Raw genomic sequence first — 15,123 nt, 5'->3', positions numbered from 1 at the left:
ATTAGAGTCATTTAATGCCAACATCAGATTTTCAGGTACTGGTACATACTTTTTGACGGCATGACACGGCACACAGATTTTATTTTGCCTATGCTTGGAAGTTTTTATCCCCCCTGTGGTATAGGACAAATCCACCATTTCCCTGACAAAAGGCAATAATGCGCAAAGAAAAACGTTCACGTTAAAGTAAAGAAAAGAGCCGTGGAACCAGTCCGTTAGCTGCTGGGTCACTCCCGGTGAATTCAATAAATCTCCATTGGCTTATTATTATGTAATGTGCCAGAAATCGGACAACACAAGAAAGAAAAGATTGGTCCAGGAAAAACACTAACCGATTGAGATGGCAAAGGATTTGAAAATGCCAATAATGGATGTCCTCGATATGACTAACGTAGCTGTATGTGCATGTAACGGCAATGTCTGGTAAAAAAAAATCTGTCTTTTGGACAGTATTTGACCGTCAAGCAGAGAAAGTGAGCACATTTGTCATTAACATGTTAAGCATCCAAAGGAAAACATACAAGACTGTCCATTGTCACCTAATAAGACACCTATTTGAACGAAAAAGTGTTGCAAATATGGACAAGAGGACAATGCTACACCCAAACTGTTAAGGAAGTATCTGCAGTATGTATTCATAGTACGCATGCAGCAAGCTGAGAAAAAAATGCTTACACTTCCTGCATTATCTGTCTCCATCTCATGAGCTCAAAAGCACTCGTCGCCCACAGGCTGATGTCATGAAGTGGTGCTTCTGTGTTTTTTACATTTCAGACAGCTTCACCAAACACTCATCATTCCAGTGCTCCAATTGCCACCTTGACAACTCCCGTCTAGCCATGTTAAGGTTTCCATATAAGCCTGAATCATGATAACTTAGGATCTATGGAGAGAGGCCTGACACATGCATAACAACATCAACTTTCAAGATCAATGACAAAGTTCAGAATTTGGAAGGAACACCACAAGCGCATGAATAAAAGTGACACATCGCTCAAAACAATGACTACAATTCTCTGTGACTTGACTTGGGACTTCACGAACCGTGACTAAAACAGCACTCTGTATCCATAGTAACATTACTTCTTACTGAACACGCTTGTACTGCCTGCTTATCGCACCATAGGCCCAGAGTACTGGTGCTTCACAATGCACCACTCTACTGGCTTCTGTTCTAATTGGATATATATAGAGGTGGGCTGACTCCGTGCCTCGTACTTTTTACTTCTACTTGAGTAACTTTAGTGATCGAGGTAACGGTACTCTTACTTGAGTTAAACAGTCGGTTATTCTTTCCACTGTGGGTAAATCTGAAAGTGACAAAAGCTTTGTGTGACATGAAAATTGATATATGAATAAAAGTAGAATTCATTTCAAATGTCATCAATCTACTTATACAGTGTATAATTTTAAGAATGATTGCCTTTAAAAAAATACTTGATATATTCCTTGGAAATATTGTATATTAATGATATTTACATTTGATTTGTCCTACTCCATCAACAATAAATTAGACTCTGATACACAAGTCATATTTTCAACAAGTTTTTTACTTTATTTTTGGGTTTTACTTTATATTTTGGGTCATTACTTTTTACTTAAAACTTAAAAAATAATTTTAAAGTAATGTCATTTCTACTTGAGTAAATATTTAGGAAACTCTACCCACTTACTGCACTTACACTATCACTACACCGCATGCAATCCCGCTCGAAGCAGAACTCCCAACATTCAGTCTCAAAACTGCTCATTTTGCAGTCCTGTGACGTCATCTGCATAACCTCTACAGCATTAAAACAGGCGGAATTGCTGTCAGTTGAAAGAACTTAAGCCAAATCCTTCTTTCTAAGAGAGGAAACAATCTCAGAGTGTGGATTTGTTTGAATACATATTTAGTGTGAATCATCAGTGTTTCATAGGCCCCTGCCCTCTTTCTGAAATGATGATAACAAATTCTGCACATATCGAAAGAATGACTAAGTGCATGTGGTCATTTCAACCCAGGAAGACCAACCCCATGTCCCAGCTAAGTGACAGAATCTGGGAGTGGCGCTCCACGTCTTTGGCCTGCCCTTCAGCGAGACACAGACCAGAGTGAAGCATAGTTTATATGTAAAGACAAGGGTTGAGGTCCTGATAGGGAAAAATAGACAATATGGCAAGTACTGGGTCACAGGTTCAATGACAGCAGACGAGTTATGAAAAGGTCAAACGTGGACCTCGACCAAAGTCAGTCGGTGATTCAACAGGAAATGTGTCAAAATGTCAAAGTACGTTAGCTCGGCCTTCACAACTATGGAGAACAGGTTCTTGTAATAAATGAATCAATAATCGCCTTGTGACCACAGAAAGCTCAAATTCATTACATTTTGTTCCCACAGAATCAGAATGTTAGTAAAGACCTTGAGATATTTCCCGAAGCGTGATAAGTTACTAATTGTTATTTCAAGGAATGCGATCATAGTCCAAAGCGCTAGAAGCAAACCCGGCCTCATGCAACGAGTTTAGCTTCGAAAACTAAATGCACAAACGTAGAATCCCACCGGGAGTGATGCGATTACAGGACTACAACGACTGTCCAACATGGGGGGTCAAACACCCCCTCTTGCCATGAAGTCTCAACCACCATTGACCCACACTTCACTGCAATGAAGCGTGGGCCAAGAGAAGCTTGGAATGACTTTAAAACTTTTTACGCTTCGGTTTCATAGTTTGTAAACAAAGACATTTTGGAAACGAGCCTTTAACTGTATCTGAACCAAAAAGGGTTATTTGAAATCGATCATCAAAAATCCAGTGATGCACAACATCCCATCATGAATGAGTTGGAACTGTTTGTTTTACAGTACATACCCTCTCACAACAACATGAAACCAACTTCCAAAGTCCCTTCCACCACAACCCTTTTCTCCACCACATCTTGCCTTGCAGCCACCCCATCTCCGTCATCCAACATTAATGTGCAACTCAACTCCTCAACTCTCCAAACTCGTGTCTACTTTTACCTTGAAGCTGCTTAAACCGTCCCTCCAGCTGATTGTAGTTGAACGCCGCTTGTCCTGAGAAGCCAGGTCCCGGACTGGCACCCCTGATTGGACTATGGCTGGGGCTGCCGCCTCTGGTCGGGCTCCCCCGGTGAGGAGAGGGTCCCGGGAGCCCGCTGGGGGACAGGGGTCCCCCCGCGCCATAGTCCGAGGACGGGGACAGCGGCCCGGGCGAGAGGGGACCCGGTAGCCCCGCCGTGGTCGCGCTCTGAAACTCCATGGGTGGCAAAAACTCCCAGCGCTTTACAGACTAGTCCAGAGACGCATCGAGGGGTAATCCAGAAGCAAGCGTTCCTTTAAGAAGTTTAAAGTGCAATATTGCGATCCACCGCCTTCCCGAACACTCCCATTCACTGCAGGTCTCCCGGACTGGCTTTCTCTTCTTCAGCCAATTTGGCAGCTAGAAACGCTTGCTCAGCAGTGGCAACGTGGTGGCCGTTGTAGCATCATGCCCCCAAAGAAAAAGGCTCTCCCCGTAACCTCCAAAGCATCTATCCTAGCAACCGCCCATGCCTTTTGTAATCCCGGTCAACGCCGACCACCGAACCGACGGATTGTAGCCACGCCAGGCTCGTATTGGAGCGGGGGAACAGGGGGGAGAATAGAGCCAGGGGAAAGTGTGGAGAGGTGTAGAGAAAGGGAGGGAGGTAGATAGAAAGGTTTGGTCCCGGTCAGAGTGAGTGAGTGAGTGCGAGAGCGAGAGAGGCAGACAGTGGGAACACCTTTCAGACACAAGGGGGGAGGGGCCCGAGCCGTACTAGGAGCGGGGTGGCCAATGGGAAGGCGGGATAGCGGGGGGTGACGATATAAAGGGGCGGGCGTCGGGGAGGAGGGTGTGAGAGCGAGGCAGCTGGATGCACAGGCTGTGTGTGTTCACGCGCCGCAGAGAAAGGGAGTCTGTGCGGAGAGCGTGTAGGCAGGGAGCGGAATGAGCGAAATATAGGGGTTTGGACAGTGAGTGGACAGTATATTGGCAGATTATGGTTATGGCAACAGGTGGTGACGTGATTACTGTAATGCAGGAAGCCACTATATATAGCAAGATAACTGAGGTCTTCCATCTGAGTGAGATTTACACTGTTATTGCAAACACAGCGTAAACAAAAATATGTAGAGCATGTAATTGAGCATAAGTTCAGTTGGGGTCACACTTTTCCTCATCTAGATTCATCTTAGTCTTTTGAAGTCTTGCTTTGACACAAGCTAGAATTTTTTGTTTGAATTTAATTGAATGTGTTGAAATGGCTTCATAAAATATACAAAGAAAACAATTCCAATTCTCGGTTGCTTTTCAATCTGTACTTGAAAAGACATATGAAGAACAGCGGGATCTCTCATGAAAACTGGGAGCATAAGGCCCTGGAGCGCAAAAAGGGGCAGCATGTGTTGTAAACAGCAGTTGTTGCCATTGAGAAAAGGCGCCAAAAAGAGTACAAAAAGGCCAATGAGAGGCGGCACGCCCCTATTACTACTAAAGACTTTGTCTGTAAAAACTGGCATCGCTGTTGCAGATCGAGAGCAGGCCTTGTTGCTCATCATCCACGCCCACCACAGCTTTATCCAGTGTGTGTGATTGTCACAAAAACTGAAATGAGGAGGCAATAAGGATAGAGAGCAAAACGTTGGCATCTGTCCAATAAAAGTCAGTCAAGTTGACTTGTTCTTTGACCTAAGATATAAGATACAATATAACTGCCCAAACTACATCAACAACACAGAAACTTTGCCCCATTTGTTATAGTTGGCATCGCCTTACAGTAGGAACAACAGTGCCAAAGTAAATGTCAAGCTCTGTTTACACCTAAACAGTAATATTTGGACTCCGACGCTTCCTATTGTGAGAAAAAGCAGCGTTCAAGGACACTGCGTTGGAAATGAATCAGACTTTATGAATGTGGAACAGTTGCAGAAAATCCACATTTACCCCCACATGCGAACATCGGCGATGGTATGAAAGCCTCATTCATCCCAGGCTCATCATGTGAAAAGTGATTGTGTTTATCCAATTCTATCTGACAGAGTGGCCTTTCTACCTCTCCATGCTCCCGTCCTGCAGTAAAGTGGGCCAATTATGCCTTTGGGAAACCCCGGGATTGTATTTGTATGTTTTCATATAAAATCCATAATGCTAGTCCATACTAGATAACAGCGCTTTAGTTTTGGCCACCAGGGGTAAGCTCGGCCTCTATCTTTGACAATGGAAATAGTTGGCCCATCACCAAAAAAAACTTCCCTATGTCTGGTTTAAAAATGCGGATTACGCAACAAAACCCAAGAAATGCAAATCAAATTGCTTCAGCATTAGAAGAAGGAATGACCAAAGCTGCCGAAACTACTCATAGTTCAAAGCTGAAAAAAGTTGATTTGCAGCCCGTTTCAGTTTGAGGCTGGGTCCGAACCAGGAAACTAGCGTGCGCTTCCTTCGCACTCATCATCCAAACATCCTAGCCTCCTAAAATTAGCATGTTTTAGCTATGGGCTTCCTGCCTGCTACTTCCCGTTTGATTCAGAGGTCCGTCAACACAACCATCATGGCCGCCGACAGGCCCAAGCTGCAACACGAAGACAATTTGTGGAACAAATATGCGCTTGACCCGTTAAAATGGTTTGTCAAGGAGAGAGGGACTCATTTCGTTGTCCATGTGAGTGAAAAGCAAGAACAATGTCCTCATGACCCTTTGGTGCACGCCCGTCCAAACAATGACATCAGCAGATGGAAATGGAAGGAAACTGGGATATTTAAATCAACTAAAGTGAGTCGGTGGAAGTCTAAGCAATGTCGTTGTGTATAGGTTTGACAAAAAAGTGCAAGAAGCAGATAGGTTTGGTTACGTCTTATTGGTCATTTAAAGCAACCTAGTGTACAGGAATTATGACAAAATCATCATCATACCATATAAACAAATACTTTTTATTTCTTCTTCTTGAGTTTTCAATCCAAGAAAAAAAAAAGGCAAGATTTATTGTCCTATATACAGAAATGGCCAAAAATAGGAAATTGCAATAAAAACATCAGAATTTAGGATAAAACTTTCCCCGTAGTCATACAATTGATGCAATGCTAAATTTGATCATTTTAAATGTCTTCCAAACAATATGGATATATTCTATTTGAGCCAGGAGCTATTTACAGCCAAGTCTGAAATTAGAAAAACACTACTTTGGTATTCATGTAAAAAGATCCACTTATTGATGGGTGAGTGTGGTTAAGAGAGCAACGAAAGAATTTTCTGTTGTATTAGTGCACATATTTGTAATGTCGCAATGGTGGAGAGTCGGCAAACACAACCTTTGTCCTTGTGATAAGAGGGCGGCTGAGCGCTGGTTTCACTTTGAGGTGACCCTTTATGGAAAAGCAAAAAAACTACAAGGAGGTCAATGAGAGAATTGTTTATACTGTATAACCTGCATGATTAACAAATTATAGATAAGGAGATCCATTAGAAACCACAACACACTTTTGCAATGTGCACAAAGCTAAAATTGTTCATTACTTCAGAAAGGATTTGTCACCTACAGGCCATAAAGTTTGAGCAATTATTAGCTCAAATTAACATTATGCTTCCACTCCTGAGGTATTTTGCAGCTAAGCCTCTTTTATGCACGGGCAAACGTGGGACATCACGATGCTGTGTCAAGCCGGAGCTCAGTAACTGGGGGCTTTACAAATGCTCTCAATATAACTATGGTTTATCATGAGTATGATTTATTTTGCTTATACTTAAAGTGACTTTACCTGACACCGGCACCTGTATCAGCACATATTCAGGTAAAAATTCTTGAATTGAGTTTTGATTCAGAAAATATTGGACCCTGATATAGCACTTTTCCAGCACAACTCAAAGTGCTTTACACACAGTATGCCCATATATGTTGTGATTAAGATTGAAAACAGTGGGGCAAAATGGTTATAGAGCTTGGGATTGTGCCGCCAAACCGCTAAGATTTCTGGCACAATTCATAATATAATGTACTGTATGGCAAAAAGTAACAATATTTATGTGTTTGTTCACATAAAAGCATTTAGACTCTTAGAAGTTCTTACCATACATGCAAGCAGGGTGGGACACTCCGACCCCGCTAATGCTATACTTCAGTTTAGATTTTGCTATAATATGGGATATTTACGGGATAATACTAATACAGCAGGGAAATAGTGGTAAAATACGGTTGTTTATTGGCCAAACCGGGAGACTTATGGCTATGGTATTTACCAGTAATGCTAATCTTAAATCCATGGATTTTGTTAACTTGCGCCAGGAAATATGGTAGATTTAAAACTTAAAACCATTATCAATATCAATATCAGACTATTATTAAAGTCTGAAGACACATCATTTACCAATTAGCAGGACTAGCATGGCTATTATGGCTACAATGATAATAGTTCTCAGCATTATTCGATCAGGTAAATGATTTGATCACTTTGTCTATGTTGGATATTTTCTACATTGTGGTTCTTTGCCATTCAAGCCATTTCAATATTGGTATTTGAACTGAAAAGCTACACATCAACTTATTCAGACCAGAATCTAAGAACTCTGAAAAATAAACGCAATTTTAATCCAACTTTAAACCTTACACGTTGAACACCTGATGTTCAAATCTACCATAGACGATATTTTAGTCCTAAAAAGCTATATCTAGCGCTAAGAACACCGCCACACACGCTTGTTTGTTTACTATGCGTTACAAGGAACAGCCCGCGGTCCAGAATATAGCGCCCCCCGCAGGGTCAGAGTTGAGAGGTCTGACAAACAGAGTTGAGATTGGCATTCCAGCGCGCATGTGTTCTTTATGTCCTGTGTTCTTTATGTCCTGTTCCTAATCGCTGTAGGACCGTCCCGCTGCTGAACGTCTGCTGCCCCCCCGTCATCTGGCTTCCTCGTGTGCCGACCCCACAGGGCAGGCCTGCGACGCGAGCAAACGCACCATTCATTCCAAAGCATGACTCAAGATGCACACGGTGGTTCAACCTTTAGCAAGAGGGAAACAACTAGGTTAGAAGAGATAAGCGGCGATTTAGAAGACACAAGTTCAGGGCTCGTAGATGTCCTGTGCTATAATTTAGAATGTGCGTAAAATAGAGAATGATCATAACCTTTGCGCAGTAAAACTGTTAACTGCGTTTGGCTAATGGACTAACTAGCATGATTGATACAAATTAGCTAGCCATTGTTGTTGGTTTTGGGTTGAGCTAGAGGCAGAAATATGTCATGAAATAATAATGAATACAGGTTCAAAGGGTCTAATTCCTTCCTTCTGATACTATGCCAAAAATAAATAATATTTCAGTGTGTGATAATAATGATTAGCCTACTTCCTCCTTACAGCTACAAGGGAGGGATATGTTTGGCTAACCGACTAGCATGATGGATGAATTTCAGGTTTTTCACATGTTAGTTTTGGACCATTTTGTTGTTGACGGACTGCATGAAAAACAAGGCTATAATAAATCTCACTTAAAATATCACAGAGTAATAGGACGCAGACTTTCCTCCATAAACATACAAATGTGGCAAGATGTTGGCAGATGGTAAGTCGACAGCATATTGACAAGTGTTGAGAGCTCAGTCGTAGAGGAGTTGCTCCAGCTACCAAGAACATGGAAAAGCTAAAGACTTTTAAAGCAATACTAAGTAACTTGTTTACCACAATTCCAACTTGACTGCCACCGGACCGGAGCACCAATACACACCAATAGAATCACAAAGAAGAAGCTAACAGGCTAATGGGCAAAGCTAACTGTGGGTTAGCGCCACTTTAAACAGTATTTACAGCCAAGTTTGAGTGAAAAAAATTATTTCCATTGTGTAATTGAATGTACAATATCCCTCTCTCCCTTCGCCTTTTCTGTCAGCGTAGTATTTACTCTCACAGACAATTAATAAGTTAAAAATTGCTATGACACCTGCAGTTGCACTCATGGCCTCTAGGGGCAAGAGTTACTTAGTACTGCTAAATACCTTTTAAATTAAATTTAATGCCACTATCGCAGGCTCAAGAACACGATTTATTCTGTGTACAGACAAGGTAAAAAAATTACATATTACAAAAAAACATCTAAACGCTATTAAGGTTGAAATCAGCTGCGAGTTTGTTTATTTGGGTCGGGATCGTGCATGTTAATGAACATAACACTAATTTCCATCCATTGTCCCACAATCGCACTCCACACAGAAAGGCCTGGTGGGAATCGAACTTGGGTCCATGGCAGGTGTCCACACCGCAACAGAAATATAACTTAATGCGGGTCCGTTTAAATGAACTACCGCTCACTTGATTCGCAAACTACACATTTTTAAAAGTCATACCTAAAAGTGATCAGGAGGACATTTGGCGTTTGTTGTGCTGCATTCCTCACTCATTAACGTTAGCATCCCGCGCTGCTACTCCAACTCATGCAAGTGTATTTTTGGCATCATTTCCAACGCGCTCATATTTTACAGACTCTTACCAAGGAACTTTGGCAGAAATAGGGTTCCTTCGCTGAGGTTTGGGGTCATGTGACATGTCAGAGCGCCGCACGGGGGTGAGCGTTACCACAGCATAGCCCGTCGCTACTGATGCTAACTGTACCATACTGTTGTAGTGACTTTAAATAGCGCCAGTACATCGATTCACAAATTAAACATTATTCTAAGGCATATTTTGACAAATAGTATGAATTCTTATTTTATTTTCTAAGATAATAAGAGAAAATCCAAGACCCATGCATTAAAATGTTTTTGGCTAAATTTAAAGCTTTTAAGGTTAAATTTGGCTTTTTTAATGATTTATGACCCCGCAGCTCCCCTGTAGTTTACATGTTGCGGATAATTCTCCTCATCCAAGATATTTCTGAAGCAACTAATAATCTTTTTTAGCAGAATGCCTAATACACATAGATCCAGTCGGTGTAAGAGTTTATCTCCCATCTTACATCTCCCATGTAAGACCCATCTCTACAGAAACAAGCTACTTTCAACTTGTTCAAAAGGTTTCGTTCAGTATTCATCTGTTTACAGGTCAACAGGTCTTTATGTTGTCTTTTAGTTTTGCACATTTCTCAATATTTCTCCATCTCCTTGTCAAGGTCGCCGTCCATGCTCTGACCAATACATTTTATTACTATCCTGATGAAATCTCAAAACATCACCCCATTGCAAAGACCAACTCTGAGCTCATAGGAATGTCAGCGCGGTCAGGCGGGTGAGGCGGCATGTTACTGTCAAATTCTCCACCCCAGCGACACAGGCTTGGACCACGAACGCACCGCCATGTCCAACACACAATGGAACGAACCGGTGCTTAAGCTAGGCGTGCATTTCTGTCCAGGCGCTGCCCCGAAACACACACGGACATTAGCAAGCGGACACGTTTCCTTCCATTGTCTATTGTTAGGAACCATTTAGCCTGCACTTTGGCTGCCGACACTTGCACTATTAAAATTGAAATCGATGGAGTTTAATTTAGCATCACGCCAAACAAATGCTTAAAGATCGAGCTTAAACGGTAGAAACAAAGTAGTATTTAGGGTTGCGTTAGCAAAACAGACAACATTCCCAGCATTCCACCATCTGGCCCCCGAAACAGGAAGTGAGCGTCTCCGTGGGGAAGCGGCCGCCTTCTGGATCTAATTATTGAGCGTCTGAACAAGTCGTCGTCACTCGGAGAGTTCAGGCTCACTGCTGCTGCCGATAGTCATCAATGCTAAGGATTAACATCAGCCAGAGGTATAATGGGCAATAAGACGGGAGCCGCCGGGACGCTTTCGAAATGCTACTCTACATAGGGTTGAAATTCATTGCATTTTATTAAGTTCAAGATTGGACATGAATGTGTGTTGGCCTAAATGATTTTATGATCTTATTCAGTAGATGGATGTGAAAATTGCCAAGGGTTTGCCCGGACAGTAGTCAGTGCAGAGGAGTATCGTTCCCGCACATATGTTTTCTATTAAGCGCTAATTAGCTTGACTACAGTACGACATGTGGCTTCAGTCTGGATGTTATTGAAAGGATGAAGCGACTCGCTTTAACAGCCTGCGGCCTCTTATTCAAAACACGCAATGTTCTTACTGTCTATTAGTAAGAACTTCTTCAATAACAAACAAATAAGCCAATTTAAAAAAAGCATATTTTTCCATCTATTTTTTCCCCCGAGGCTCATTGACAAATTGCTAGCATAACTGGCTACCAGCAGGTAACACAACAGAGGCTAGCATTTTATAAAATGTGGTTTGCTGACGTTATTTAATTGAGGAATTTAGGAATATGCCAAAATGAACAGAATTAAAACAAAAATAACCACTATTAGCAACATGCTACATTAATTAGCTTCTGTCAAGGTTGCCAGGACCATGCTAAGCTTTTTGAGCGCTTCCTCATGTGTAAAAATTGTCCGTGGGCCATTTTCCATGAAAAATATGTTATTAATATCTATCAAATATAATAACTCAGATTCTGAGTGTCACATCAAAGACCATGTCTGTGTGAGACGGGTTAGCATTAGCTATAGGATTTGTTTAGGGATACTATTGGCTCTTTGGCTCACATGAAATAAAGAACTCTGAACTTTTTGTACTTGCACTTTGGTACTTGGACTGCACATTTCACTAGAAAAGTATATATTACAAGCAGAGGTGGGTAGATAGGCCAAAATATTTACTCAAGTAAGAGCAACGTTACTTTGAAATAATTTTTTAGTCAAGTAGAACACTCATGTAAAAGTAAAATGTAGGCCTACTTGGAGAAAACGTTACTGTGTGTAACTGTTAGTGAGTAACTGTTGGAGTATAAAAGTCAGATTTATGTGTCTGTTAGGGCTGCAACTAACGATTATTTTGTAATCGATTAATCCATCGATTATTTGTACGATTAATCGCTTGGCTGTGAATGGTATAGGAAACTTTTATCACATAAGGCTAAAGTGGCACCACTTGAGGACGTGTTGATGGAATAAACTTAAAGTAAATGTTTGTAGGAGGCTCTTAGAAAATACCATAAAGGGGTACAAACTACATTCATTTTAGGTCGGCTTGAAGCTTTTGTAACTTTAACATTTTTGACTATTTTTCTTTACTCAAATAAGAGTAAAGATACTTCATAACAATATATATATTATATTAAGTAGAAGTAAAAAGGTACTGAAAGATTAAACCACTCTAATAAGTACTGCATTTATTTATTTTTTTAAGTTACAGAAGTGCTTGTAATCAGAGGCAGGTAGTACTCAGTTACACGTCATTCATTTTAGGGAAAACATTGCAATATCATCATCTCAACATTTAAGTCATCACATCTTTTCCCAGCATCATGTTCCTGTAATGTAAATCTTAAAAAACACTCGAGTACACCGAGTCTGTTTGTACTGCACAGTTCCCATAGCGCTGCCACCGTGAGCCTGGAACGTCACTGCGGCACAGAGCAGCAGCCCACACTCGCACACTCCTCACTGTAAGCAGATCGGCCGGGCCCGTGCGTTTCCATGGTGACGGCCGGTTTAGTGTTCCCCGGCATATCGCATGAACATACACACGCAACGCACGCACACAAAAGACGGCAGGCGAGACGAGGCCGGTCATCTCCCAGGTCACTTTTCAACCGGACCCAAAAAAAAACCCCAACAAGCCTCTGCTCTGCATCCTGGCCTTCAGGAGAGACACACACTCGCACACTTCTCTGCATATTTAACACTGGTGTGAATTATTTAGTGAAGACAGGGAGGGAGGGAGAGACTGGAGATGGAAGGAGAAGGCCGCCAGGTTAGAAACAGCTACAGTTACAGTAAATGCGTGTGGGCACGTAGCACTTGCACTGGGAGAGGACATTGTTGACCTTGTCCATAAGTGGCATGTTTAGAAAAGGGATTTAAAGCCACAGTGCGGACCTTTACTGCGAGGCTACTTCACAAGAACTACAAAACTGTTGTTTCCAGTGATTAGTGTGTAAAGGTGTGTTTCAATAAGTGCAAGCAAAACAACACAACACAAAAATTACTTGGCAGCACAACGGGGACAAAGCTTCTTCCTTGCTTTAAGTCAGTGGCATTGACAGTACATCTGCACAGCACCACCTACTGTTCTGGAGTGTGTATTATTAGGCTTCTCAAAATGAACCAAACACATGGACAAATTGTTTTCTGGCGCCTGATAGAAATATAGTGGAGTAGAAAGTTTTGTATTCATCTTTCAATTGTTGCAGGGTAAGTTCTCAATAAAAATACTACTCAAGTAAAGCGCATATTCTTTGTTAACGTAGTCTAGATGTTGATTATATCCATAACTACAGGGTCAAGTACGCTGCTGGGGCAAAGGTTATTTGAGAGCCTTTAACATGATTCAAAATATTCTGTGATATTTCTCACAGTATGGCTTTAAAAATGTTAAAATTATGTATATTCCTCCCCCTACATGTTCCAACACTGTCCTAATGTGTAGAATGAGCTCAGACCTGTTCACCACAACTGCCTCTAAAATCCTGCACTGTCACTGAAAAAGGTGCTACTTCAGGCCCGAAGTGCCGTCATGCACCAGCTTAATGTAGAAGGTGCAGTTACACGTATGACCTGAGGTGGCAGTAGTGAGTATAAAATGGCTAACTTGCATCTAGTCTCTTTAAAGTGCATATGACAGGTTTTAAGCCATTTGAAAATATGGCTAATTTAGATGGAAAACATCTGTTATAAGTAATAATTATCATTCATATCATTGTTTCAGTGAAACAGCAAATTGATGAAGAAATGTGGGGATGAAAAGTTTTTATTTTATTTTTTATTTTAAGCTCTTGACAGGAAGTGACACACATAGAGGTAACGTTTCAGAGCAGTTTGACTCACATTCCCATTGACATGGTTTAAAATCTTTGCCTCAATGTCACTTCCTGTCAGTTTAGCAAAATCTTAAATATAATTAAGTTAACTTTGTTTTTGCAAAAAATGTGTCTAATGTGTCATATGCACTTTAAGAAATATACTGTGTTAATGAAAAGTGCTTTGAAGCAGATGGAGCTTTTAATTTCAAATGGACCTTACTTTCTGATAAAGTTGCTTGAAAGCAATATAAAACTTTGTTCCTTAATGAGATTGAAATGCTAAATGAAAAAAAAAAAATACTGTCACCCCTGTAGAGAGCACATAAATAAAGCAACGGTTTGATATATTCTGTATTCTATAAGGTGAACATAAGTGAATCTCAAAATCGACCTTGAGATTTCTTATTAGTCGGTGAGGCTCCTAACAATGTTTGTGCTGACTCTGAGTTTCATATGCAGACTCGTTACCATGGCAACCACTGCAGAGTTCAGACCGCTCTCACCTGCGAGCGCCTTGATGCGCGACCTCTCGAACAGCCGCGCCGAGCTGTTCTCATTGTCCCACTCATCGTCCCAGCGGTTGTTGACGCCTTCGTTGTACTGCTGCTGAATCTCCATGTGTTCGAACTCGGCCGCCACCGTCGTCATGGTGACCGCAATGTGACTCCGCCCCCTCCGCCGCCGCCGCTAAACTCTCGACTCCGTCCACCTGCCGCCGCTGTCCGCCTCAGGACGGGACCCTCAAGCACGGTAACGCGCGCTAGACCCACAGGCACGGATTCCTGCCAGAGACACGGGACAGTTTAGAGTTTATACAGAAATAAGGAAAATGTTTATTTCATAGGATTCTGAAGGATTCTGGTCTGGGCATTCAGAAATATTTTTTTACACAATTTGGCATCATCGTGTATACGTGGTTGATGGGTTGACAGCCAGGATCATCCCTGGCGATCCCCGGGCCGCATGGGGCTTTGAAAAGTCTGCATGTTCTCATTTTGGCAAAACCAAGTAAAATGTTGTAACCAAAATAAACACTTAAAGGGACACTGCGCAACATTTTGGACTAAACTGTTGTCATCAGTGCACAACATGCTCATATTGACCAGCTCAACACAGAAAAAGCTCTTACTGCAGAGAATAATCAAAGAATGGTTTAGGATGAGGACCTAACCTATTTTGATCTCAAATTCTACTGCCTTTAGTCACATCTCCATGGAGACGAGGTGGAGACGTACCCACTCCCGATAAAGCTACAGTCGTAGTCTTAGGGGAGCTGAGCCGCTCAC

The 15,123-nt window shown here is 41.7% G+C and overlaps 1 protein-coding gene across 2 annotated transcripts in view; it reads right to left on the bottom strand.

Annotated features, from left to right (window-relative positions):
• Window positions 1-15,123, bottom strand: part of sptbn1 (spectrin, beta, non-erythrocytic 1) — a 133,684-nt gene that overhangs the window by 63,331 nt on the left and 55,230 nt on the right. The window contains exon 3 of one of the 2 annotated variants that reach the window (XM_079559846.1): window positions 14,341-14,619. In XM_079559846.1, the coding sequence (XP_079415972.1) occupies window positions 14,341-14,485 (145 nt within the window). In that variant the 5' untranslated portion in view covers window positions 14,486-14,619. Of the gene's footprint in view, window positions 1-3,005; window positions 3,727-14,340; window positions 14,620-15,123 lie in introns of those variants that run through there. The other variant, XM_079559845.1, reaches the window with a different exon arrangement.

The sequence above is a fragment of the Gobius niger genome (genome assembly GCF_951799975.1).
Source record: "Gobius niger genome assembly, chromosome: 7".
NCBI lineage: Eukaryota > Metazoa > Chordata > Actinopteri > Gobiiformes > Gobiidae > Gobius > Gobius niger.
The sequence above is the reverse complement of the archived record's forward strand: the minus strand, read 5'-3'. Positions and strand labels throughout refer to the sequence as shown.